The following is a 27,223-nucleotide window of genomic DNA, read 5'->3' as shown; positions in this document are numbered from 1 at the left end:
GTCGCCAAAATATACAGATTAAGGGCCTAGAAAAATACATGTGGACACATTCTCCATAGTTAAGACATCTTTACGTACCTCTTTCTCCTTGTGGTAGTGGCAGGTGAGCGTGTAGGGCAGAGTCTGCAGTGTGGCGTACGCATATCCAGTGAGGGAAGCCATTACAGTGACCAAGACCACACTTTTGGACAGGCAGATGACCAAAGCAGAGAAGGTGAAGGTCACCATGCTGCTCATGTAGACCCACCGAGAGCCAAAGTGTCGAACCAAGCGACTCATGACCAGGGAGAAGAAGGTTGAGGTAGCACACTGCAGGAACAGGCCCAGGCTGCCCATACGGATACCTGGAAGAATACAATGGAAGTTGTGTTTACATTAAGTCGTCAGTACAGATGATCTTGGATGATGTGAATACCTAAATAAACACATTTAGTCAGTTACAGTTGACCTTAACATGTATCAGTGATTTTACTCTTGTGATGTGTCTTAATGGCAATCTCATTCCAACCCATAGTAGCAATGGGAAACTTGAGAAAAACCAACAGTCACTACCACTAAAGGTAAACACAATGCTCAAACAATAATATTACAACTGCTTTTCATAAGAAACTCACCTAATGTGTTTTTTAACCAGTCCAGAACAATCACACAAGCTTTTGCAGCCTCTATTTGACCTCTGCCACTACACTTGATGTGAAAATGAGCATTTACATCTTCAGACAGAATCACAGAAAGCTAGTTTTCAGTCATGACAACATTTTTATACATTTTAACCTTAAGGCTTGGAAAATTGTTCCATCTTTCCCGTTTATCCACACATATGCTTCATCCCTGAATACAAGGTCTTTTTTCATTAAAGTAATAATCTATGGAAGAGGGAGTGACGACATGTGTGGCTTTTATTTATTTCTGCGTGCTATCAGCCTGATCTCCCGGCTCTCAGAACAGTGAGGGTCAGGAGTTCAGCAGCGGAGCAGAGAATCCCTTCCGTGAAAGGAGTACCTGGATCATATTACTCCTGGAAAGCAAAGCTGCTGAGCCCACTTTACAAACACTACAGAAGCTAATGAGCACCGAAATGCAACCCTACGAGATACGGGGCAGAGCTACAATGCTACTGAATCAGTGCAAAGGGAAACTGCTGCATTATGGGTTAAAGCTTAACTACTTTGTATCCCAGTAGGAACATGATCACAACAAGAAAAGCAGCTACTGTTAAAACAACAAGCAACTACAGACAAAGCAGAATACTTTGAGCAACATCTGCAGGGTGTAAGATGTGGTTAAATAACATCTGCTGTGTTTCAGATTAAACAACCGCAGCTCAGTCTCAGACAGGCCTCAGAATTGTGTGCTTTGGCCGTCTACCTGACTTGAATGAACATGCTCTTTGTGTGCCGATTCCTTGACATTCATTCTTTGCGAGTGTGACATTCCTCGTGGTCCAGCAGGCACAGGGCGGAGAGACAGAGGGAAAGTAAAAGGTAAACAAAGTAGGGAGGGAGGGAGAAGAAAAGAATGTGGATGGAGGGATGAAAATGTGAAATGAAAGAGGGAGAATGGTGTGAGAGAGAAAGCGAGGATTAGGGGAGGAGAAAACAGGTGGAGGGCAGTAGGAAAGTTACCATTTAAATCATAAAGGAATGAGGGATGATGGAAAAGGAAACAAAGGGCAAGACAAATGGTGGAAGAGAAGAAGTTTGGCTGAACAATAAACTACACTTGACTCCGACATGACTCACTGTGTTAATAAATATCATGGACAATAGTTCTAACTCATCAATTAACATCGGCGAAACCTTTCCCCTTTTACGGTTCTTTCTCAAATTGTCTGTTAAAATCTACCAAAGAAAGAAGTCTTCCTCTTACACCACTTACAGCAGATTTGGTTGGGTCTATCTAAAAAGTTATAAGTAGGTAGAAACATAGGCACAGCATTTGCATAGCTTTACACTTTAGCCATTCAACTGTCTCGCAGGATTTGTTAATCAAGATTAAAGAGCAGGAACAGGAAAAGCTGTATTTTTGTTGGTGCTATTTATAAGTGCCAGGGTAAGAAGTTATACCTGAAACTCCTTGGAATGACAATGCGATAAACATACTTGTCCAAAGGCATACCTACACAAAATGTTCACCATCTCATTTAAAGTGTCCTGACAAAGAATCTATGGCAACTTCTTCTCTGCTGTCTGACACTTTGACAGGAGCTTAAATGAGGGCAGCAGCAGCAGCAGCAGGAACACAGGCTCCGTCATCCACCGGTGCCCGAGGAATGTGAGAGCATCCTGCCCAGCTGGGACAGCTCAGCCAGGACCCCGAGCCACTTTATGGTGGAGGAGGTGAAGACATGTTGACCAAGGAAGGACATGTCTCACTAGCTCAATGTGAGTTTGTTTCATTCTATGTTGTTACGATGAGGCAAATGAGAAAAAGACTTTGATCAAAAATGTTTTCTGTACTATGTTACCAGTTATGTACCAGGTTAAAAAAAGGCTTTGTAACATTTTGTATCTCAGTTCCTTAAATAAATGGATTTTGAGTAACATGCCGGGAAATATAGGATGCCAGGGTTCATTTGTTTGTTGTTGTAATACTCATTTCAGCCACAAGAGGCTGAGAAGCACCCCTTCCTCGTGTAATGAGTTTTCATTTCTTCAATTGGAACAAAAGGGACATAAAAATTGACAAAAGGAAAGAAACCCAGAAAAAGATGTTAAAGATAAAAATCTTGGTCGAAGAAATGAAGCTAACATAACACATTATTGTACTGTATAACGAGGAGATCTGACCTTCATCGTATCGTTGCTTGGACACGCTTCCCGGTGATGCGCTGGGCACGCCCTCGTACAGGCCTTCCCCCACAAAGTCTGTGTAGAAAAGCATAAAAGACATGACGGCCATCCAGCTGCAGAGCTGAGCCACACACAGCTGCCGCATCACCCGCGGGACGTGGCAGTAGCTCCTGTAGATGGCGGGGGTCATGGTCCAGCAGGTCCTCAGCAGGCACAGCAGGGGGCCGGACTTCAGGAGCCTCAGCTTGCACTTCAGCAGGTAGCAGCAGGAGCGCGGCACCCCGCACCGGGCCCCCTCTATCGTACCGGGCCCCGCCTCCAGCAGAGATCCAGGTCCCGCCAAGACGCTGCTGGGACACGAGGGTTCCTCAGACACCTTCATGGTGATGAGCACACTGGTGACGAAGATGATGATGAGGATGGAAAAGAGGCACTCGGCCTGGCCTCCTAGGTAAACAGAGAGCAGACCACTACTCCAGTCCAGTGAGGGGAGCAAATATCCCACACAGCCTCCCAAGCTGACCATGAAGGAGAACATGGCAAAGGCCTGCCCGCAGTCCTCCTCGTCCTTGTAAAGGTCCGACAGGAGAGCCTCTAGTGGTGTGAAGCACACCTGTCCACAGAAGTCAAGAAGCCCAACCCCGAGGATAAGGAAGCCCACCTGTAGCAAATGGTAGAAAATGTGTTAATTCCCGTCTTGTAGGAAGAATTCATAAAGACAATAAGCTGGTGTCTTACCTGGAGGGTGCGCCCGCCCCAGGCAAAGCGTGCAGCCAGTAAGTCGGCGTTGGGAATGATGAAAAGTGCCAGAAGAACTCCTAAAGACAGCAGCCAGATGAACGGCCGCCGCCTTCCATAACTGCTGTTGCACTGGTCACTGGCTGAGCCAATGAGAGGGATGAACAGCAGGCCGAGCACTGGACCAATACCTGTGGACAGAACCAGAAGTACAATGTGGTTAGGATAGAAGAACACGAGGAGGAGAGAAAGATGCAGGTGTCAGGAGCAAAGTAGAAAGAAATGTGGATATAGGAACAAGGTATTTTCCTTCTAAAACACAGTCACACTTGTCAAATTGGTATGACATCTTTGAATCACACTTAGCATTTCCACTGATACTTTCAGAGCAGATTTTCACAATATCCCACGCCAGAAACACAGGTGTCGGATCAAATCGCTGTCAGTTTTAGTGGCTTAAAACAGCTTCTGACTGGTAGACTGGCGTTTCCCTCAGCATGTCTTCGAACAGTCGTGTCTAGTCTTCCTTGTTGCCGCCATCATCTCAGACTGCTGGTGCTGTTTTCTACAGATGGCCCGCTGCCTGAAGGTAACCCTCCCTCAGCTCAGCCTCCACACGTTGTCGGTCTGGCTAATTAGAACACACCATGATACATGGGATGTTCACATACAGCCACACATGCAAGATCGAACGCCACCCGGTCTTCGCAACAGGGTTTGACTTTTAAGAAGTAGCCTGTGGAGTTTTCATTATAGACAGGGATGATTTTTCTTGCAATGTTTCTCATCAACAGGCAATTTGTGTACGGTGTACGTGCTGTCAATATTTCGGTATTTAAATCAAAACCAATTCTGGATTCAGTAGATAGAAAAGATTATTTCGTCATCTACTGCAGTCCACTGTTTAGCAAGTCATGGCATGAAAGCAGATTAAAGTGGGTATAATATTTTGGTTTTCACGACATCAATTCAAACAAAGACAATCAAATCTTACGTTGATTGATTTTTCACCTGATCCGTAATGCATGCAAGACATCAAATACTAAGAATTCTGGGACATTTTTATCAAAACATCGCTGTTAAAGCACCACAGGAGTGAAAATGACTCCACAGCAAGGAAGAATGAATGAAATATACAACCTTCGAGCTTTCTACAGTTAGACAAGAAACCCAGACAACACTTTGTGCCTTTCTTGTGTCTGAAATAAAGCTTCAAAACCTTGAAAAAGCAGAAAGACCATTCAGAGAGACGGTTAGACAGACACGAGGACTGCAGACCCCCACCACATTTCTTCTTGCTGCAGCTGTGAAGGCCCGTCATAACAATCCTCACCATACAGCTGGAAGACTTACTGTCTCACATATATCCCCACTCAGTAGCTTCTCACTGCTATATTCTATACATCACACCAAAGCATGCTTTACAGCCTCTGAATACATTACAAGCTGTCCACACACACACAAATTAGAGCGTTGTTTAACACACACAATCGATATAACATGTCACATTCCCCAATGCACTTTGTTACTTATAGACCAAAAGAATGCTTTAAATAACACGAGTAACGGACACCTCAGTGTCTTCTCGACTATCAGAGAGGAAACTAGAGAAAGACAGTAACAACTGGAGGATGAAGCAGCCAACAAATGGCTTTCAGATAAAGTAGAAAGCAGCCATCTGAGAAGCCGACACTTATGCGCAGGGAAATTAGCTTTAACCCTCCCAAGACACATTATCTATCTTCATGCAGATAACACTCAGGCACTCCATTATAACAAAGCGAGATTAGAATTAGGTTGAGTGCCATTTCCAGATTTGTTTACAGGAACCACAATCACATCATTTTTCTTGATATCACCGGCAGCTCTGTTAGAGGAGTAGAAGTGTATACTGTTTAATTCTTTATACTTGAATAGTCACTTCTGTGGAAGACGCCTTTAGTGAAGACCATGTGAAGGCCATATGGGATAGGATAATGCAACTATGCACACAAGTACTCTCAGTTACAGTGAGCAAACATATAGCGTACCGGCGATGCTGTCAGTGGGGACACGCATGCCACTCATTTGTGAGCAACCAGATGAGTGCCCTTTTTCTAAAATAAACCCGACCAGCTTGATGTTTGCATTAGGAAGTGTTTGGATAAATTCCTCCAGGCTATTGATAGATTGAAAAGGTCTGACGCAACTGAAGCCACGAATACACAACCAGAGACCAAACTGAATTATACGTTATCCAGACATAATGGAGCAGTCATCAGCTGCTCCACAAGGCCACAGAGCTAAATTAGCCACGTTTTACGACTCTTCCCAGAATCCCTAGATGATGTCGGTGTGTCTCATTGTAAAAATGAGTCAAATCTTTGGCTTCTTGTGCGAAGAAAAGAGAAAGATATAATCACATTAACCACCCTAGATTAAAATGTTATTTTTTCATTGAACCCGTTACAGATTCCTTCCACAGTATACTCATTTTAGAGGATATAGTGTTGTAATGCAATATATTTTAAACATGTTCTTGCGCTTTTCCATTATCAAAAATAACTTGCCTGAAATACATTTCAAAATTGCATGACCACAATATACTTTTTTGAAGATGTCTGTGCCATTTTGATTCAAACACAAGCTGCATGCATGATACTTATATTTAAAATGTGTGTATTGAATTTAGTCAATGTGTACATTTTCCACATTTTAAAAGATATTTCAGTAAAAACAATGTTTTCTATTTTTTTCCCTTTGTTTTTTGGTGGCAACCCTATTTTAGACTTATGTTAGAGGCTCTCAGTTTATCCTACTAACATCTTGCATTTTTTTATACCAAGGAGGGGTGTCTTTAACAGCAGGGGAACAATGTCTCTAAATTGCTGCTATAATGCCAAATGCTTCTTCCAGTTCAGATCCACACTGTAACTCAAACTCCTGACAGATCCCATGCTAATAAATACAGGACATTACATAAAACAGCATAACAAATACTTGCACATATTACACCGTAATTACACTACAATTACACCCATTTTAGACATGGACACAGCCTGCCAAATGACTGTATCCCCTAGGATACGGATAACCATTTAAGGGTTCAAGGTCACCTATCATGCAATTTTTAGGCAATAGCATATGTCTCAGATATATAATAATGTATACAAATAAAACTTGTCTCTGAAGTGTTTTGCTCAAAATACCAAACAGATCACCCATTCTAGCCATGCCTCATAGCCCTTTATGTAACTTCCTGTTACTAAAGTGCTGATTCAGGGTATAAAGCTTTAAAAAAAAAAAGAGAGAGAGAGGGGGCGGAGCTTAAGCCTGCTCATGCGGGAGCCGGCTTCTTCAAACATACTCTCTCCAGTACTGGTTAGCTCTGAGTGTTAGCGATGCTTGCTATAAACAAGACCAAATTACCTCCAAAACAGGTCGGCATTGATTCTGATAGCGAGTTTCTGATAGTGCTGTGGGTGCCATCCGATATGACGTAAATAACGTCATATCGGACACAAATCTGGATCAGCCCCGTTGTACCACCGTTTTCAGAGGTTTGCGCACCGAGGAAAAGAGAGAGGGTTTTATTTTCTGACACTTTGCGAGTTCCCTGATACACCGGGGACACATATGTATGTATAAAAGACATCAAAAAGTGCATTTTGCATGATAGGAGACCTTTAAGTGAATATATGCATCTGCCCTATAAAAAAGTAATAAAAAATACACAAGTTTACTTAGACCATGACGAAAATGTTATCCTTTCATAAAAAAGCAGATGAGATTTAGTGGAATCAAAGTTGCTTTTTGTTTTATAATGTTGGAGGTGAAGTGAATTCCATGAAATGTAAGAAGCAACCGTAAGGGTCGGTCTGCAGATGGTGGCTCTTCCTGCGGTACTTTGCTCTCCTGCTGCTTTTCAATTAGTGCCGATAACCACCTCAACAAAACAACAGGTGATTTGTGTTACGGCCTCAATTATGTCTTAATGACCTGCATGGAACGGAAGATAGGAGCCCTGCGGCAAAGGTACGCCTCCCCCTCCACCTCATAAACTTGGCTGCTACTGGACAAGTTCACATCTTTATGTATACTAGTTAACAGTCCTTGGACGGTACCAGCCTACTCCTCTCATGGTGTTTAAGGCAATTAATTAAATAATATTCCATTTGTATTATGACTAGGGATGCACGATATTGGTTTTTTGAAACCGATACCGATAACTTCCTGCTTCTCAAGACCGATACCGATAACCGATAATAATATAATATATATATATTAAATGTACCTGTAGTTTTTACACACCTGGTGGTAAAAAAAAAGACTAGTAGTGAGCAAATGACATGAGCATTACTACTATGAACAAAACTAACCCTGGGGTCGTCTCTGGCAAACTTCTTGCCTTTTTCAAAAACCTCGTCGATAGGTAGAAGCCCCGGTGCCTTTGCAGCTGGCTTTGGATTCGCCGCTAGTTTAGCAGCGCAGGCGTCTTCGTACGCTTTTAACACACCATCGTAGCGATGGCGATGTTTCAGGTGACTAATCAGGTTGGAAGTATTATAGCTCGTTGCCTTTTTCCCTCCTCGTGGAACTTCTGCATTGCATTTGTTAATACAAATAGCAAGCGAACTATCTAACTCTGAAACTTTGAAATAGTCCCATACTACCGACGACATGTTTGTTTACTGTCCTGGCTTCACGGCTGCACACCATTTACGTCACAGCCAGGCATGAGTTAGGGAACCCTCTTCCTAAACCACTAATACAGTGTTTCTCAAACTTTTTCATACCAAGGACCACTTAACCAATAAAAAAACACTCGCGGACCACCTAACTCCACAAATATCCAAAAACACATCGTTTTTTACAAATCGCCTGAAAATTGTACAAACAAGTGGCAACATGTGTGATGAAGGTGCTTATCTGGGCTATATCATGCAATCAAAAGTGAAACTTAAGCTCGTTCCATTGCGGAGATATTCCCGCGAGAGTGCGAAAAACTTAAATAAATTTGTGAAATTTTACCAATATACTCACGGACCACTAGGGGGCGCTCACGGACCACCAGTGGTCCGCGGACCACTAGGGGGCGCTCACGGACCACCAGTGGTCCGCGGACCATTAGGGGGCGCTCACGGACCACCAGTGGTCCGCGGACCACTAGGGGGCGCTCACAGACCACCAGTGGTCCGCGGACCACTAGGGGGCGCTCACAGACCACCAGTGGTCCGCGGACCACTAGGGGGCGCTCACAGACCACCAGTGGTCCGCGGACCACTAGGGGGCGCTTACGGACCACACTTTGAGAAGCACTGCACAAATACCACAGTACTGGCAAAACGGGAGGAGCCGAGGGAAAAACAAGCGCCCCTCATCCCAATCCACCCACACCGCAGTATTTTTTTCTTTTTTTTACCCAAAAAATATATTGTATATTATCGGGGCTATTAATACTTTTATCGGGTTTATCGGGATGACGTCATCATTCCTAATAATATCGGACCGATAATTATCGGACCGATAATTATCGTGCACCACTAATGACTTAAATGTTATACAGCTAACAGAGTCTTCAGACTGAAAACAACAACCTATTTATCTCTAGCCCCAGGACCATAGACTGTATATATAAATGGACGTAGTGTCCGTGACGTCACCCATAGGATTCTGCAGAGTTGCCGTGAAGCCCTTAGTAGGCGGAGTCGGCCACTAACGGCTCGACTGTGACGTCAGAGTCTAATCCCGCCTGCTCCAAATAAGGGCAAAGAGGCGGAACCGAGGCGGGACCTGCTGCCTCCGAACTGGAAGTAAACAGAGCTAGCTCAGGCTAAGAAGCTAAGCTAAGCTAACATGAAATACATGCATACCAAGTTACTGCTAACAGTGTAGTTCCCCTATATAAACGTTACATTCATAATCAAATGAGACAATCTGCAAGAGAATTAGCTATATTTTGTTATTCTTAATGCTTGTCATTCACACGTTGAGAAAAGACGGACTCCACCGCCCGGACCTAATGGAGCCGCAGTGGGCTAGCTCTGGGACGCCGGCTGGAGCTAGCCCCCTGCGGCTCCGTTAGCTCCGGCGGCCACCACTGGGATAATTGGGTCCCCTATTAACATTTGCTCCCATTTAGCATTATGGGCGTCATAGCCATAGACTATAAAAGTCTTACCCAAGGCTGAATCATAAACTAAAATGTATATGTATGCATAAAGGGTTATGTCCTTAGCTGGCTAATAAGTAACAAGCTAAGCTACCAAGCACACAAACACCAGCGAACGGGGTTAACATGTATAATATTATCATTTGATTGAGCCTTCTATTCCCATAGCACTCAGTAGTAATGATTTTATGTGCTTTTTTAACGATAAAATTGTTACTATTAGAAACAAAATTAATGACCTCTTGCCTTTGACCAGTATAGTTTTATCAACAGCTCCCGGAAACGTAAGTTCTAATATTACACTAGATAGTAAACTAGAATGCTTTTCAGCCATAAACCTTGAACAATTAAATTCAATGATTCTCTCTTCTAAACCATCAACGTGTATGTTAGACCCAATTCCAACTAAGCTGTTGAAGGAAGTTTTTCCATTAATTAGCACTTATTTATTAAATATTATGAATATGTCTTTATTATCAGGCTATGTTCCACAATCATTCAAAGTAGCAGTGATAAAACCGCTTCTTAAAAAGCACAACCTCGATCCAGAGGTTTTAGCCAATTATAGACCTATTTCCAATCTTCCGTTCCTCTCAAAAATTCTTGAGAAAGCGGTCGCAAAACAGTTGTGTGATTACTTAAAAAACAATGATTTATCTGAAGATTTTCAGTCTGGCTTTAGAACACATCATAGCACAGAGACAGCTCTGGTTAAAGTCACAAATGACATTCTAATAGCCTCTGACAAGGGACGTGTCTCTATTCTTGTTTTGCTCGATCTCAGTGCTGCATTTGATACTATCGACCATGATATCTTATTGCAAAGACTAGAGCACTTAGTTGGCATACAGGGAACTGCTTTAGACTGGTTTAGGTCCTATCTATCTGAACGCTCTCAGTTTGTACGTGTCAATGATGAATCTTCCACGCAAACCAAAGTTAGCCATGGAGTGCCACAGGGCTCAGTGCTCGGACCTATTTTGTTCACATTATATATGCTTCCGTTAGGCAATATTATAAGGAATCATTCTGTACATTTTCATTGTTATGCGGATGATACTCAACTATATTTATCAATCAAGCCTGATGAAATTAATCATCTAAATAAAATTCAAGACTGCCTTAAGGACTTAAAAACGTGGATGACCTTAAACTTTTTGATGTTAAACACGACCAAAACTGAAGTTATTGTACTTGGCCCGAAGAATCTACGAAACAAATTATCTAAGGATATACTAACTATGGATGGCATTAATTTGGCCTCCAGTGAGACTGTAAGGAATCTTGGTGTTATATTTGATCAGGATTTATCCTTTAACGCCCACATAAAATCAATTTCAAGGACCGCCTACTTCCATCTACGTAACATTGCAAAAATCAGGCATATCTTGCCTCAAAACGATGCAGAGAAACTAGTCCATGCATTTGTTACTTCAAGGCTGGATTATTGTAACTCTTTATTATCAGGGTGTACCAAGAAGTCAGTCAAGTCGCTTCAGCTGATTCAAAATGCTGCAGCTCGTGTACTAACCAGAGTTAGGAAAAGGGACCACATTACTCCTGTTCTGGCTGCCTTACACTGGCTCCCTATAGAACACAGGATATAATTTAAAATCCTTCTTCTCACCTACAAAGCCCTTAATGGGCAGGCGCCATCTTACCTTAAAGAACTCATTATACCCTACTGTCCTACTAGGGCATTGCGTTCCAAGAATGCAGGGTTGTTTGTTGTTCCTAGAGTCTCTAAAAGTACAATGGGAGCCAGAGCCTTTTCTTATCAAGCTCCACATTTGTGGAATCAGCTTCCAGTTTGTGTTCGGACGGCAGACGCCCTAAACGTTTTTAAGAGTACGCTTAAGACCTTCCTTTTTGATAAAGCTTATAGTTAGGGCTGATTAGATTCAGCCCCTAGTTTTGCTGATATAGGCTTAGTTTGTCGGGGGACATCTTACTTCTTCCTTCTCTCTGTCTATACCTGTGTACTCTCATGTTCCGATTAACCCAGCTTCCCCAAATGTCTTTCTTTTTGGTGTCTATATACGCCGGGATCCGGAGTCATGGATGATCCTGCACTCCTCTGTCCTGGATTGCGAGCCCTGGATCTTGAGTCGTGGCTGTGGTCCTGGATCATAGGTCCTGGATGGATATCCTCGTGGATTCATCTTCCTATTATACACACATGCATTTCCAAACATTTGGACTACCTATGTTGCAAATGTATTATCTTTTCAATTTACACACGGCATCTATTGCACGTCTGTCCGTCCTGGGAGAGGGATCCCTCCTCTGTTGCTCTCCCTGAGATTTCTCCCATTTTCCCCTTTAAACTGTGGGTTTTCTTCGGAAGTTTTTCCTTGTACGATGTGAGGGTCTAAGGACAGAGGGTGTCGTATTGTCATACTGATATTTTGTACAAACTGTAAAGTCCACTGAGACAAATGTAACATTTGTGATATTGGGCTATATAAATAAACATTGATTGATTGATTGATTGATCATTTTAGACTTCTTGGAAGTTCTGTTAGTACATTCAAGCGCACAGCACGACATTTTAATTGTCTGGTATTTGTAACAATATTCCCTAAAAGGCACAATCACCACGAACACGGCTAAAGCTAAAGGGTCAAGTACAGTACTATGACTAACTAACGTTGTAGCCTCTATGGTTGTAGCCTAGCAGAGTGGACAAGTTGCTGTTAGCTGACAGTGAGGCATGTACGTGTCCATCAAAGTGACCACGCCCTAATTTATGCAAAAACTTCAAGACCTAATATAAATAAAAGGGTCATGTTAGAAAACAATTCACTCACAGATTCATAATCATGAAGGTGGAATCTAACTATATCGATAATAATATGTATTGCATCCATGGGTAGAAACATGTTTTTTTCTGCTGTAAAGTTGGGCATTTTAACATGGGGGTCTATGGAAATTGCTCCTTTCTGCAGCCAGTCCCTAGCGGCCCATGTATGAACTGCAGTGTGTGGCACTTCCATATTGGCGTCCCGGCTGTTCCCCAGAGTTTGCCGCTTGCCCAGGACAATAGACTAAGTAATGCAAAGTAAATAAATGGCCCTCAAGATGTGTCATTTGTAACACTTGCACAAGGAACACTCACTTGTGTGGTCAATCAACCAGCCACAGAGAGCATGGTCGATTCATAGTGTGTATGCACGATAACTAGAAACATTTTGCCTTTCATGTTAGATGGATAATCTGTCAGACAGCGACAGAGGGAGAAATTATGAGTCGTTGAGACCTGCATTGATTACAATAGGTAAACTGTACAATTAATTGATCAACCCAAAAATACTCAACTATTTTGACACACACACACACACACACACACACACACACACACACACACACACACACACACACACACACACACACACACACACACACACACACACACACACACACACACACACACCACACACACACACACACACACACACACACACACACACACACACACACACACACACACACACACACCACACACACACACACACACACACACACACACACACACACACACACACACACACACACACACACACACACACACACACACACACACACACACACACACACACTGAGGTAACTAGAGGTAGCCAGACCCCACTCTTTCGATCTTAACCAAGTCCTTACCTAACACCATGGTCATGTAGCGCTCCTCCACGCCCGCCTCCAGCAGCAGGGGGGGCACGTATGTGATCCCAGCTGCCACACAGATCTCCAGGCCACAGGTCAGGGAGTTCAGCAGGACGAGACGCCACTGAGACCTCCATCCAGGCATATTTACAGCGGCTGGCTCGCCTTTCCTTTCCTCTGGGATGGACACTAGTGGGGGCAGGGGAGGGGGGAAGCACCCGGGCAGCGAGCGAGGGATCGTGGAGAGGCAGATGGTTACCCGCTGGGACGAGAGGGCTGTCGGGGAGGGACAGCAGCAAAGACACGTGGATGTCTCGGATGACCTGAAGGATTCATCCTCTTCTCAGCATTCTGTATCTGAAGAGCGGGGGAAGAGAGAATAATACACTTTTAACTATTTTTGAACAACAAGGTAAAGCGCCTAATGACACACACCATAAGCCTGTCATACAGAATAAGATGTGTGACGTTTTAGATTGTGAGAAATTGTGAGTAAGGGCTAAGGTATGCAGGTCATGCGTGACATGCTGACAAAAGAATCCCATCATGTCACATTCCAACATATTTCCATACATATTTTAACAGAAAAACTAGCAACAGCCCCAAGGATATACAGGGCTTGACAATAAACCAGTAATATACCATTATTGTGACATAATCATTTGCAGTGAAGTTTGTAATCTGGCATTTTTCTATTTCTGTAAACTGCACTACAGTCAAATTATGTAATTTTCTGAATTTACAGAACAGCTCAACCGTGCTTTTTTGCCTTTAAATCACTAAGTCATGATATCCACATTGCTGATTATTATAAATCAAATAAAAGCTGGTAATATTTAAGAAAGAAAAAAATAGTGTCTCAATATTGTAACTCTTCAGTATCGTCACAATATTGATAAAAGTATTTGATCAAAAACATTAGATTTCCTCCATATCACCCAGCACTAATATGAGATGGATGTGTTCTCAGAGCTCCTCACTAACAGCTTCAGGACAGCAGGGGAAACAACAGGCAGACAGACGAGATGAGTCAGCTGGAGCGACTTTGCAAACACACCAAAGTGTTTGCCAAGAGAATCCTTTTTTCCACTGCTGCTTTTTCTGCCTTTATTTAAGTCTCAAATGAGAGGTTTCAAAGATAAACCTTTAGAAAAAGGGACGTCATTTTCCCATCTCTCCCTACTACATGGACCTTTCCCTTCTTCATAATAACACCAGTATTAGTGGGAGCCTTTCCTTGGCTGACCCTGTTGTTAACTGTATTATTAAGCTCTGATTGGAGGGTCCTCCATTCTAGAATATTTAACAGATTACTACCATTGTTCAGCTGAGTGGGTCTGAGAAAGTCTTTAGCCCGTAAAAAGATTCTAGAAAGACAATAAGAAAAATGGGAGAAGAATGATATTAAACCTGTTATGTTTGGCCAGATGCAAGAACAATGACAACAAAGTCACTATGTTGTCAAGGTGATGTGAAGTCAGGGGTTGAGCTGCATCCAATCACATGAGCTTACCCCTAACCCTGTAACAAAAAACCCAAGGTGAATCACAACAGCTTTGTCCTCGTTATTTTCTGCACTATATCCCACAATGACAGACAAGTCAACCACATATTACAGGATCATTTTCTCCAGTGGCAATAGCTGACATGCTCGATACGGTATTGTCAACATGCCATATGTTCATCCTATCTCTGTTCTCCCACCCCCAAGTATAGGCTTCAATTCAACTCATATTCAGCTGAAGGAGAGAGGTGGGACTTTCATTCTAAAGACACAAAGATCTGGCTGCCTCCAGTGCATTCAGTGAAAAGTCAGACCAAGATTTCCGACATCGTCATCCACCAGCGGAGACGAAACGGGTCGTATCCGCTACAGTTCTCTATCTTATAGACGGTTCGGCCACACAAGGCCGCCAGGGAAACGCAGATAACGATAACGGGTCCCAAGGTGGGTAGATCTGCGGACGCAACGCTCTGGGGGGCCAAACGGCTCCGTGTCTACGCCCTATACGATCATTTCCTGATGACGCAATAGCCCCGCCTCTCCCCACCTCTGCTGCTCACTGCTGGTCAGTAGCTACTGACCATGCTACTGACCATGCTACAGATGTTAGTGCAAAATCTACAGCTCCTCTACCACAACCATCAGCCGGCAGTGGCTCAGTCAGTAGGGGCTTGGACTGGGAGCCGTAGGGTCCCCGGTTCAAGTCCCCGACCAGACCTAAATACGGAGTGTGGACTTCTACTTGGAGAGGTCCCAGTTCACCCCCTGCCCTTGAGCAAGGCACCGGAACTCCCCCTTCCGCCCCTCACTCCCCGGGCGCTGTACAATAGCTGCCCACTGCTCCTAGTACTACACTCCTGGTACTAGGATGGGTTAAATGCAGAGAACACATTTCACTGTGTGCTCTGCATGTGTGACCATTAAAGAGGGTTCATCTCTCCCAATTCTATTCTCTACAAGTGGACATGGAGAACTACATGAACTACATGTTGCTAAATCCACCACGGAGAATAAACAGAAGGGCAACCAGGCAACCATGGCAACCATGCTCGGGGGGGGTCTTCTTCGCTGCTTTTGGTGTATTTTGTGGCGGAAGTACAGCGCCACTTACAGGCCCAGCCGTACTACAGCGCCTCCAGCGGGTCGGAATACTTTTTTGATATCGAATTCGATTCGTTTTCGTTATCGTCTCCGTGTGGCTCCAGCAGAGATGTTCACAAGTCTTTTTTTGCAAGTCCAAGTCAAGTCTCAAGTCTTTGGTCACGAGTCCAAGTCAAGTCTCAAGTCTTTGTGGGGTGAGACTTGATCAAGTCTCAAGTCTTTGGTCACGAGTCCAAGTCAAGTCTCAAGTCTCTAAAAAATAAAAGTCTCATATCTCTTCTGGTTGTAATAAGCCTTCTATTGTCTGCTGCTATCCAGTCTGTTAAGAATACTGCACAGCTATATCTAAGAAATTCAAAGCATTTACTGTATTATTATCACTCCTATATCTATTAGCATACAGTATCAGTACTGATTAGTTTTTTGTTATATGATCACTTTAAACAGGCTATTGCAATGCAATATGAGGAAAAACATCACACTTTAGCTAAATGAAAACAACTTATAAGCAAAACACTTCAGTATCACAAATACTTTATTAATCCCCCGCAGGGAAACTGTGTTAAAAGTACTTAAAAGTAAACATTTGTTCTGTGCCATTTGCAACTAAAAAACTATTGCTGCAATATTATCTGAAATATACTGAACTGGTGATATTAAAACATGACCTGTTCCAAAAGAGATATCTACCATTAACACCATTTACCAGCCAAATGCTGGTAAATCATGCAAGTGGCTGGTACTGTATGTTGCATGCACCAGCCAAAAATAACAATGGCAATCTATTGAGTGGCTGGTAACATTTCAACATTCACTAGGATAGCCATTTGGCCAGTGGACAAAAATGTTAAAATTTGACATCTGCAACCGTATTGTTTAATTACACTGGGTCTCTAATGACATCTTTTAAGTCTACTATAAATAAACATATTCCTCTATCCTCTCACTCAAACCCAGTGTAATGGTAACCTGATAAACCTGTAACATTAACGTTACATGGTCAACAATAAACCTGTAACCTGCCTATAAACCGACAGATGTATTTATGTATGTAACTATGTATTTTTCTACGTTTAACGTTAGCGAGTAGATGGTGGCAGCGGAACGTAATGATTAACGTTACCGACCTTTTTTATGTCATGTCAAGAGTTGGATGTCAACGCCACTCAACGCAAACAAGTGTGACAAGCAAACATTCACTCATATTTTCAAATATTCAGTTACAAAGCTAGTAGCAAGCTAAGTTAACATTACATAGCTGATGCTGAGCTAAACATGTTTGCTAACCGTCCATTATGCGTTAATGTGACTGACCTCTCCGGGTGAATTTTCAAGTGCCTGATGAAATTTGACGTTGTTGCACCAGCATCCTTGATTTTAATATTGCAGACTTTGCAGTGTGCGCTCCTTTTGTTGGTGCCGCCGGCATTTTGATCGAAGTTTTTAATAGTTGAACCTAATTACAAGCGGTACAGCTGCAGGTGTGCCGCCGGTCGCCATGGTGTTACCATGATGTTAATGTTAAAGGTGGGGTAGGTAAGTTTGAGAAACCGGCTCGAGATACACTTTTTGTTATATTAGTCCATGGGCCAGACCAAATATCGGTACCACCCGAGGTGGCAAAACATTTGTGGTACCATTTTGTTCATAGGGTCCATATAAGTACATTAAGCCATGATAGACTTTCCAACTGAGTAGCTTAGCGGAGTTACATGCTACCCCATTATTGATCAAATAATGCATTTTGTCACTTACAAAGTTTGGCGGTATGTTCTGTGTTTGTCCCTGCTATGTGGAAAATGGTAATGAAACTTGCCTGAATGAATATTATATAAGCTTTGTATGTTCTATTTGGAATATATTTTCAGATTTTTGGGGAAGAAGCTCATTTTGTTGCTTTTCAGATAATGTTATTGGAGCCGCATGTTATTGCCATTTTACATGTTATCGGACACTGCGTCTGATGTACCGGTATGTAGACATACATTTTTAGTAAAGATGTATAGTTAAGATTAAGTTAATATTTCAGTCCCAGAGGCAGGACCCAGCGGCACGGCACCAAAGCGGCCACGCCTGGAGTGCCTCATTCATTGCACATCTCAAGATGAAGACTCAACCCTGGTATCACCAAAAGACATTGGTTCCTGGAAAACCCTGCTGAGAGCAGCAGAAATCAGACAGCATGCACCGATCTTAGACATCGCAAAGGACTTGCCAGATGATGTCATACCACCTGTCACCTACCATAGGAAGTGCAGAAGCATCTTTACTGGAGAGAGGCTCCAGGACAAGTCGCTGTACGTGACCTGTGGCGAGGCATGCTACCTGATCACCAAGGATCACTGGCATGAAATCCAAGATCTGAGATCAACCCAAGAAGAAGCTGATGCTACTTCATGCCAGACATGCTTCAGGTGATGGTTATAATAATAATAATAATAATAATAATAATAGATTTAATTTGTTAGCGCTTTTACAGGTGCTCAAAGACGCTTTACAGATATAGTGAAGGGAAAAGAAAAGGAAGGAACAACAAATAAATATATAGTTAAAGTTAAAGTCAAATAATACAAAAACAATCACACATTAAAAGCCAGATTGAAGAGGTGAGTTTTTGTGAGTTTTTTGAAGGTGGTGAGGTCAGTGCAGTCTCTGATGGGTTGGGGGAGTGAGTTCCAGAGGGATGGGGCAGCGACGGAGAAGGCTCTGTCCCCCCAGGTCCGGTGATTGGTGCGGGTGGGGATGGATAGGAGGTTGGCTTCTGATGAGCGGAGGCAGCGGGAAGGGGCATGGTGGTGCAGCAGGTCTGTGAGGTAGGGGAGGGCCTGATTGTTGAGGGTAGGGGTGCACCGAATGGGAAATTCTTGGCCGAAACCGATACCGAAAATAGGAAACAGTTGGCCGAAAACCGAATGCCGAAAGGCCGAAAATGATTAATAGAAATATATATATATAATGTATACATTTTTTACCAATGTTGTTCTGATTATGGAAATAGACATGATTATGGCAAAACTTAACTTAAATAATAATCACTATTATGGGTCCATAAAACATTTATTCAGCACTTTTGAATGCATACAGTACATTTATATATGTCATGTATTATTGCTAAAAAACATTATATCGCAGTCATAGTGTCGCCAACTCGTTTCTAATATGCAAAGACAACAAATGCGTCTATGATGTATTTTCGATCAGACGAGATCTCTCCCCCGTCTGTGTGCGAGGGGGCGGGGCAGTTTACACACACGCAGCTGCTACATGCAGCGGAGCACACTGCGGAGATGGCGGAGAGAACGCGCTCCAAGGTGTGGTTAAACTTTACCCGTCTCGATGTGGAGAATACTTGTTACCATAAGTGCAATAAGAGTTTAGCATGTAAGCACGAGCAATTTGTCTAAACATTTAGCAAAAGTGCACCGCATGCAGACGGAGGAATGTACCGGGTTCGACCGTCTTTCTAGCAGCTCTGTAGCCCCATCCACGAGTAACGTTTCCACGTCAGGTGTTATGTATGCTAGCAGCAACACACGGAGTTAACTACATGATACAAACATGGGTTAATGATTAGAGGAAACTGAGTTATTTAGTCTGTTAAAATTTCAGCTATTCTGTTTACAGTCTGTCATCAGATTATTGAATACGATTTGTTAAAGGCTCAGGGCAATCTCGATGACAAAGGTCAATGTTCCCCCCCCCCCCCTCTGAGCCAGCCGCGAGCATGGTCGCCGCGTCTTTATTACGTCATCACAACAACACGTTAGGTTACCAACGTAAGCCTGTTCTGACATTCGGTGATATTTTTTTTTCGGCCGAAAACCGAAAGGGCCTTTTTAACCATTTTCGGCCGATAATTTTCGGTGGCCGAATATTCGGTGCATCCCTAGTTGAGGGCTTTGTGAGTAATGAGGAGGACTTTGAAGTTGATTATTTGACGGACGGGGAGCCAGTGGAGGTTCTGGAGGACGGGAGTGATGTGGTCTCGGGAGCGGGTGTGGGTGAGGAGGCGGGCAGCAGAGTTCTGGATATGTTGGAGTTTATTGATTAGGTTGGATGGTATGCCGTAGAGGATGCTATTGCAGTAGTCGAGTCGTGAAGTGATGAATGCATGAATCAGGGTTTCAGCAGCAGAGGAGGAGAGTGATGGGCGGAGACGGGCAATGTTTTTTAGGTGGAAAAAGGCGGTCCTGGTGATGTGATTTAGGTGGTGGTTGAATTTGAGCTGACTGTCGAAGATGACTCCGAGGTTGCGGATGTGAGGGGGGGGAGATAGAGTGTGGCTGTCAATGGTGAAGTTGAAATTATGGATGTCTTTGATACGGGATGGGGGGCCGATGATGATGATGTCTGATTTGGCACTGTTCAGTTGGAGATAGTTTGTTTGCATCCATGCTTTTATTTCTGAGAGACAGTTGGTGAGAGTGGAGTGTGTTGTGGGGGTGATGGTTTTTGTTGAGATATAAAGTTGGATGTCATCGGCGTAGCAGTGAAATTGAAGGTTGTGGCGACTAATTATTTTGCCAAGGGGGAGCATGTAGAGGATGAAGAGGAGGGGGCCAAGCACCGAACACTGGGGGACACCTTGGGACAGAGGAGCAGTGGAGGAGGTGCAGTTGTTGATGTTGATAAACTGATGTCTGTCGGTGAGGTAGGATTTCAGCCAGGAGAGTGCAGTGTCGGTGATGTTGAGTGATGATTGGAGGAGGGACAGCAGGATGGCGTGGTTGATGGTGTCGAATGCTGCGGTGAGGTCGAGGAGGATGAGGATGTTAAGGTTGCCGGAGTCAGAGGAGAGGAGGAGGTCATTTGTGATTTTGAGAAGAGCTCAATGGGTCCATAATCATCACAGCTGAAGACACTGATGTGCTGATACTGTGGCTTTGCTTCAGCAAGACGATGGCCTGCCCTCTGTATCAGAAGTGTGGTACACAGAATCGTACACGATACATAGACATTGGTAAACTAGCGAGCTCCCTGGGCGAGGAAGTCTGCCAAGGTCTTGTTGGACTACATTCTCTCACTGGGTGTGACACGGTCAGTGCATTCACTGGTCGTGGAAAGTTAAGTGCACTGAAGCATCTGAAGGAGAATGAGACCTACCAGGAGGCCTTCAAGCGTCTTGGTGAAGCATGGGATGTATCTGCTGACCTATTTGATAAGATGCAGGACTTTGTTTGCCGGTTGTATGCATCCTCATCCACCACCTCTGATGTCAATGAACTCCGCTACCAACTCTTCTGTGCACAACGGGGAGAGGTGGAATCCAGCCAACTGCCACCATGCAAGGATTGCTTGCACATGCACGTCCTCCGCGCGAACTATCAGACCGCGATTTGGCGACGCTGTCTTGTGAGTGAACCTGTTGTGCCAGACCCCAAGGGCTGTGGCTGGACTACAGGTGACGACGGCAGTCTGGAAATAGAATGGATGCAGGGATCACCGGCACCTGATGCAGTATTGCAGCTGATGTCCTGCAAGTGTGCACATATCTGCAAAAACTTCCAGCCTGTGTGTGCCTGGAGAACCAGCACGGACATGTGCAAACTGCAGACATGCACCAACCAGAGAAGTGAAGATGAGGACGAAGTCGCAGTGGAACTGGACGAGTCTGACACTGATGATGAAGAGAACTGACAATGTTTTGTTTAGGCAATGGTCTGGACTTTATAGTCAGGGCTGCACATAACTGGTGCGCAGGTGCGCATGCGCACCTCCGCCAAAAAAAGAGCACCGGGTCATTTGAAACAAAGCGCATTTGCGTACCAACATTGAGAGAGGGAGAGAGGGAGAGAGAGAAGGGAAAAGAGAAAAGAGAAAATAGAGGATAGATGAGAGAGAGAGAAGAGAGAGAGAGAGAAAGATATTTGCGAGTTGTTATGAACAATATTCATAATTAAGTAAATGTAACAACCTTTTTACCCCGGTTACACGTTTCATTTGCCCTGTACGATGGGCGCTGTAAGTGATGAAAATGGGGGATGTTGGCTTATCTGGCGCCCGCAGCTCACAGCTAAAATGCGAGTGAGCGAGGGAGAGAGGGAGGGTGCACCGGTACCAGCGCTGTTGTTATTAGAATCTGGTGCCGTGCTAGCTGCTCTAACGGATATAAGAAGAAGATGTTTCTACAATAATGTGGAGGAAGAGTCCTCTCCAGTCAGACTGAGAGGCTGATACTACAGCTCAGTGAGGTAAAGGTGTTTAGATAGTTCACTTTAGTCTAAGTTCAAACGGTTTGGTCACAATTTATGTAAACACATATTTCCAAGGCACTCCTTTATAATTATTGGGATAAACAGGTTTGAAATCATTCCAATGTATATACTATAGGACAGTAAACCAGAAATATCCTTTAAAACTGAAGATAAAAAAAAATGCATAAATAAATAAATGTTAAGGTAAAATAAGATATGAATGAACAACACAAATAAAATAAGTTACATTCATTTGTTATTGGCTATGGTAGGTTATTGGTTATGTTCACATACTTATTTGATTACATCCACTTGTCTAAGATGACAACAGAGACTTTCGACCCAAAACCAGCTGTTGACTTGTGGATGCAAGCAGCTAATCGCAGACTCAACCAGAGAGAAAGAAGTAGGCCTACATCATCAGCTACCATGTCTGACAGAGAGGAAGACAGTGAGGAGAACAGTCAGGAGGGTATGATGACAGCTTGTAGGATGTCATGCTAATGTTGTCTTGTGTTCACCTCTGCATGTGTGTTCAGTGCCGTGTGTCTGGCAAATAAAGTCCAGACCCCCTCAAAAGTTACGGTTTATTTCATTTTAAGGATGAGCACCAAGCAACATCTCCAGGTGCTCCTTTGAGAACCAGGGCAAAAAAGTTATGTGCACCCCTGTTTATAGTCATACCGGTACAACTTCAGATGAATGTATAGTACCCATGAAGTGCATGGCAAGTCACTGTCGATGAGTATAAACTGATGTATACTCAAGTACTGGGTAAATATGTAAGTAAATCAAACTAGACTTGCCCCCATGAATATTTCTTGACCTTGTGAAGGAGTTCTACATGTAAAACTGGTAGTATAGTTGACTTTGTCTAGTTGGCTGGTCAAAGCTAGACACTACAGACATGTACATGTAACTATGTTATGCAGTTTCATGTTTTATGTTTTGTTTTTTTCAAGTAATAATAATTTTATTTGGCTAAAATATTGTCCAAGTTACTTTAGAATGACCTGTCTAACTAAACAACACCATAAGAACAATGCATTAGCCATTAAATGGTTGACTTCATGTTGGTATTTGAGTTATATGTACATTCAAGCCACATTTTACGCCTTCGAATTTGGCACTTCGGGTCATTGTATTCAATAGCTGATTTCTATGACTAAGCTACCACTCTGGAATGTCTATCATACCAAAATATCATCTATAGATATATGCCACTTGAAAACACTTCACTAAAATGTGCCACTTTGGGTGGTACCGATAAGTGGAAATCCAGGTATGGGCCCATGAACTATATTCCATGGAATGCTCTTAACATCCCGATAGCCGGCCCGGCTAAAATAACTGGATGGCCTACCTGCCTGTCAGCCTCCCATCGGGGCACAAACTTATCTCGTGCCCTCATTGGTCATGTGCGCGTTCGTGTGTGTTGGAGGAGGGGCTCTGTGAGGAAGTGGCAGATTTTCTCCGGTTGTGTATTTTCAAATTCTAGCGATCTCGAGCTGGTTTCTCAAACGTACCTACCCCACCTTTAATACGCCAAAAATAGAAAACACAATGATTGTTCGCGAGTCCCAAAACACGAGTCCAAGTCGAGTCCGAAGTCTTTTGAGCAGGAGTCCAAGTCAAGTCTGAAGTCTCTGTGTGTGCGACTTAAGTGCGACTCGAGTCCGAGTCACAAACTTGAGTCCCCATCTCTGGGCTCCAGCCTAAAGCAGGAAGAGCAGGAACAGTCAGAGCAGCCGCAAACACAGGAACAACAAGGTGCTATATTTGCATTTGGTGTGACATTTCTCAGCCAATGCTTCCCATCTGCTCTCTCTGTGCAAAATATAAATGGATTTCATCTCCAGTGAGATGTCACAGAAATGTGCTCAGATCAATAAATGAAGAGACAGAACAGATGACGTACTGTTTCCGCAAGGAACTAGAGTTGCTTCTTACAGCATAGTACTATCTGTGATTTAGTTGGACGATTTAAATGTTGTAGTTTAACACCACTAGCACAAAATACTGTCATCAGCAACGTTAGAAAAAGTACTCGGATTATTTACTTAAAGGTGGGGTAGGTAAGTTTCAGAAACCGGCTCGAGATACACTTTTTGTTATATTCCATGGAATGCTTTTAACATCCCGAAAGCAATGAATATCTTAAGTGCTTTGACAAAAAATCCATAAAAAAATGTCATCTGTGGAAGCCGTAATACTGTAAAAAGCACGACCAATCCGTTTAGCCGGGCCGGCTAAACGGATTGGATTGCCGCCCTGTCTGTCAGCCTTCCATCTCGTGCACGCACAAATGTATCTCGTGCCGTCATTGGGCGTGCCGTCATTGGGCGTGCATTGCAGCAGTACTTCAATGACTCGCCAGCAACAGGCGGCCACTTTCACCAGTCTGCTGACGTCATGTGCGCGTTCATGTGTGTTGGAGGAGGTGCTCTGTAAGGAAGTCTGAAGAAAGGGGCGGATTCTTTTCGGCTGTGTACTTTCAAATTTTAGTGCACTTGAGCCGGTTTCTGAAACTTACCTACCCCACCTTTAAGTAAAAGTAGCAATACTACAGTGTAAAAATGCTCAGCAGAAGTCCTGCATTCATAATTGTACTTAAGTCAAATAAAAAGGTTTTATCATAAAAATGCAAAATGGCCATTTTAAGCACCAGATATTTTGACATTATTTTATAAAATTGTTCGTTTATGTGTTGATCACTTCAATGGTGCACTTGGTGCACGTGGGGTTTATTTGAATGTATTTATACACTTCTGAGTAGCTTAACATACAGAATTATATTATAATTTGCGTTGACTTGTGTTATTAAGACATTTAAAGGTGGGGTAGGTAAGTTTGAGAAACCGGCTCGAGATACACCGTTTGTTATATTCCATGGAATGCTCTTAACATCCGATAGCAATGAATATCTGAAGTGCTTTGACAAAATATCCATAAAAAAAATGTCATCTGTGGAAGCCGTAGTGCTGTAAAAAGCACGACCATCATTTTAGCCGGCCCGGCTAAAACAACTGGATGGCCTACCTGCCTGTCAGCCTTCCATCTGTGCACAAACTTATCTCGTGCACTCATTGGTTATGTGCGTGTTCGTGTGTGTTGGAGGAGGGGCTCTTTAAGGAAGTGGCAGATTTGTTCCGGTTGTGTATTTTCAAATTCTAGCGCACTCGAACTGGTTTTCCCAAAATTACCTACCCCACCTTTAAATAAACACAAATTATAAAATAATATTATAGGAGTAAAACTTTTTTCAAGTACTTGAGTAAAATGACTTTTACATTACATCATCAGGCATACTCTTGAGTTGTGCACATTGTTATGATCAAATATGTGAACTGGTTTCCATCAGTGATGCTATCAGAGGTTCTGCAGCAGTCACATTCCCAGCTCGGTCATTATGAGTCCTTTGATACATGCTCTTTGAGGGTCCAAAGGACAAAGCGACAGTGTTGGAGCAGTGCCCTGGGTCACTGGGAGAGAGGACCATTTCACACCCGTCAGATCCCATTCCCACCCAGCCTGGGCACTCTGAAAGGCACCCATCGGGGGACCAGCCTTCGCCCCTACGGCCTGTCTGGCCAACACAACCCCCTGCCAACATATTCTCAGTGTGTATGTGTACATTCCCCCTCCCTCTCACTCTCCTCTGCATTTCTTCCTCATCCTTCCCCGAGCCCTGGGGTCAGCTCCGTCTCTGACCTGCATTCTAAAAGCACCCTTTTGACATATCTGTCCACGACTGGTCATGCCTTTGTGGTTTAGAATCTCAGTGAGAATGCTTTCTATTGGAGCCTCAGCTGACTTACTGTCAGAAGTTCTCACTGAAAACAGAAGCCCCCCCCCCCTCCCCCGGTGGCACGAATACAGAAATCTGATTTGTCTACTCAAGCGGCTGCGGCTTGTCTGCACGCCTACCCAAATGCAAGTCAGATTCCAGGGTTTTGAAAATTGAATGTTTGCTTGAGTCTTGACCCGTATGGCGCGGGAAGGAAGCGAGAGATGAAAGACGGTGGCAAGAGGAGAAAAGCGAGAGCAGCTCACAGACACATTCAAGTCCATTTATCCACCTCAAAGTCAAACATACAAATACAAATCCATTTGTTTGTTTGAAATATGGTGCTCGTAAGCCAATCCAATGTTTGTGGAATTGGCTAAAACAGAACAGAGCTCTCCAGCTTGCGTTTTAGGGAGAGAGGAGAGAAACAGGCACACACTGGCAACCCACACAGTCATTACACCACTCACTTATTGACACCTCTGACTCGGCAATGGATTCCAGTCATGCCCTTCATCGTCTTCCCATAGCCTCTGAGGCTCAGACGCATGCACACTGTTAGACAAACGGCTCTTCGTGTCACCTTATGTGTTTAAACTCTACAATCTGAGCCTTGGGGGTGAGAAGGGGGAGTGATGTGGGCGGTGGGCAGCTTTTGTCAGCTCTCCCACTGCTCCATTACCATGCCCCATTCAGCCGCAGGCCCCCCAAAAATCGCTCCTAATGACTCCGAGCAGTATTCTTACAATACAAAACGGCCTTTGTACACATTGTGCCAGAGAGAGTCATTTGATATAGTGGGGTATCAAGTCCATTTCCAAGTCTTTTATTAATGCGGTGTTCAAATAGATGGTAGGCTTTATAGAGTGTGTAGTGTGTGTGTGTGTGTGGTTGGATGGGCAGGGGTGGGGGGTCTCACAGCAGACAGCAGGGTTTTTGGGAGAGAAGAGGGAAATTAATTGCTCTGAGATGACATCAGAACCACAAGCACGGTGGATGTGTGCAGAAACCTCAGGAGGAGCTCTGGTTGTGTTTGGCTCAGGCTGAATGGCTGCAGCACCATGGCCATTCTCCCTTTTGAGTTCCGGCACAATAATGGACCCGGCCCTCTGCATTTATACACACTGCTTCCCTGGCTTACTTCCTGCAAACCTTCCTTTGTGGCTCTCCTTCTCTGCTCCTTGAATAACACCGACAAGTTAAGATGGAGCAAATCCTAATGAACGCTGCCAACAATGCTGCCATAATATCACTAGCTCAGCAGTTGTGAGCGGTGCCAACTTGGCATTGTCGTGGAGG

The 27,223-nt window shown here is 43.7% G+C and overlaps 1 protein-coding gene across 2 annotated transcripts in view; it reads right to left on the bottom strand.

Annotated features, from left to right (window-relative positions):
• LOC117542787 (solute carrier family 45 member 3) overlaps window positions 1-27,223 on the bottom strand; it is a 54,303-nt gene that overhangs the window by 2,863 nt on the left and 24,217 nt on the right. For both annotated transcript variants that reach the window (XM_034210630.1, XM_034210631.1), the window contains exons 2-5: window positions 13,336-13,695; window positions 3,531-3,721; window positions 2,790-3,453; window positions 79-344 (exon numbers count right to left, since the gene is read on the bottom strand). In XM_034210630.1, the coding sequence (XP_034066521.1) occupies window positions 79-344; window positions 2,790-3,453; window positions 3,531-3,721; window positions 13,336-13,483 (1,269 nt within the window). In that variant the 5' untranslated portion in view covers window positions 13,484-13,695. The remainder of the gene's footprint in view (window positions 1-78; window positions 345-2,789; window positions 3,454-3,530; window positions 3,722-13,335; window positions 13,696-27,223) is intronic.

Source organism: Gymnodraco acuticeps, unplaced genomic scaffold, assembly GCF_902827175.1.
Source record: "Gymnodraco acuticeps unplaced genomic scaffold, fGymAcu1.1, whole genome shotgun sequence".
In the NCBI taxonomy this organism is placed as follows: domain Eukaryota; kingdom Metazoa; phylum Chordata; class Actinopteri; order Perciformes; family Bathydraconidae; genus Gymnodraco; species Gymnodraco acuticeps.
This window is presented reverse-complemented; position numbering and strand designations above follow the sequence as displayed.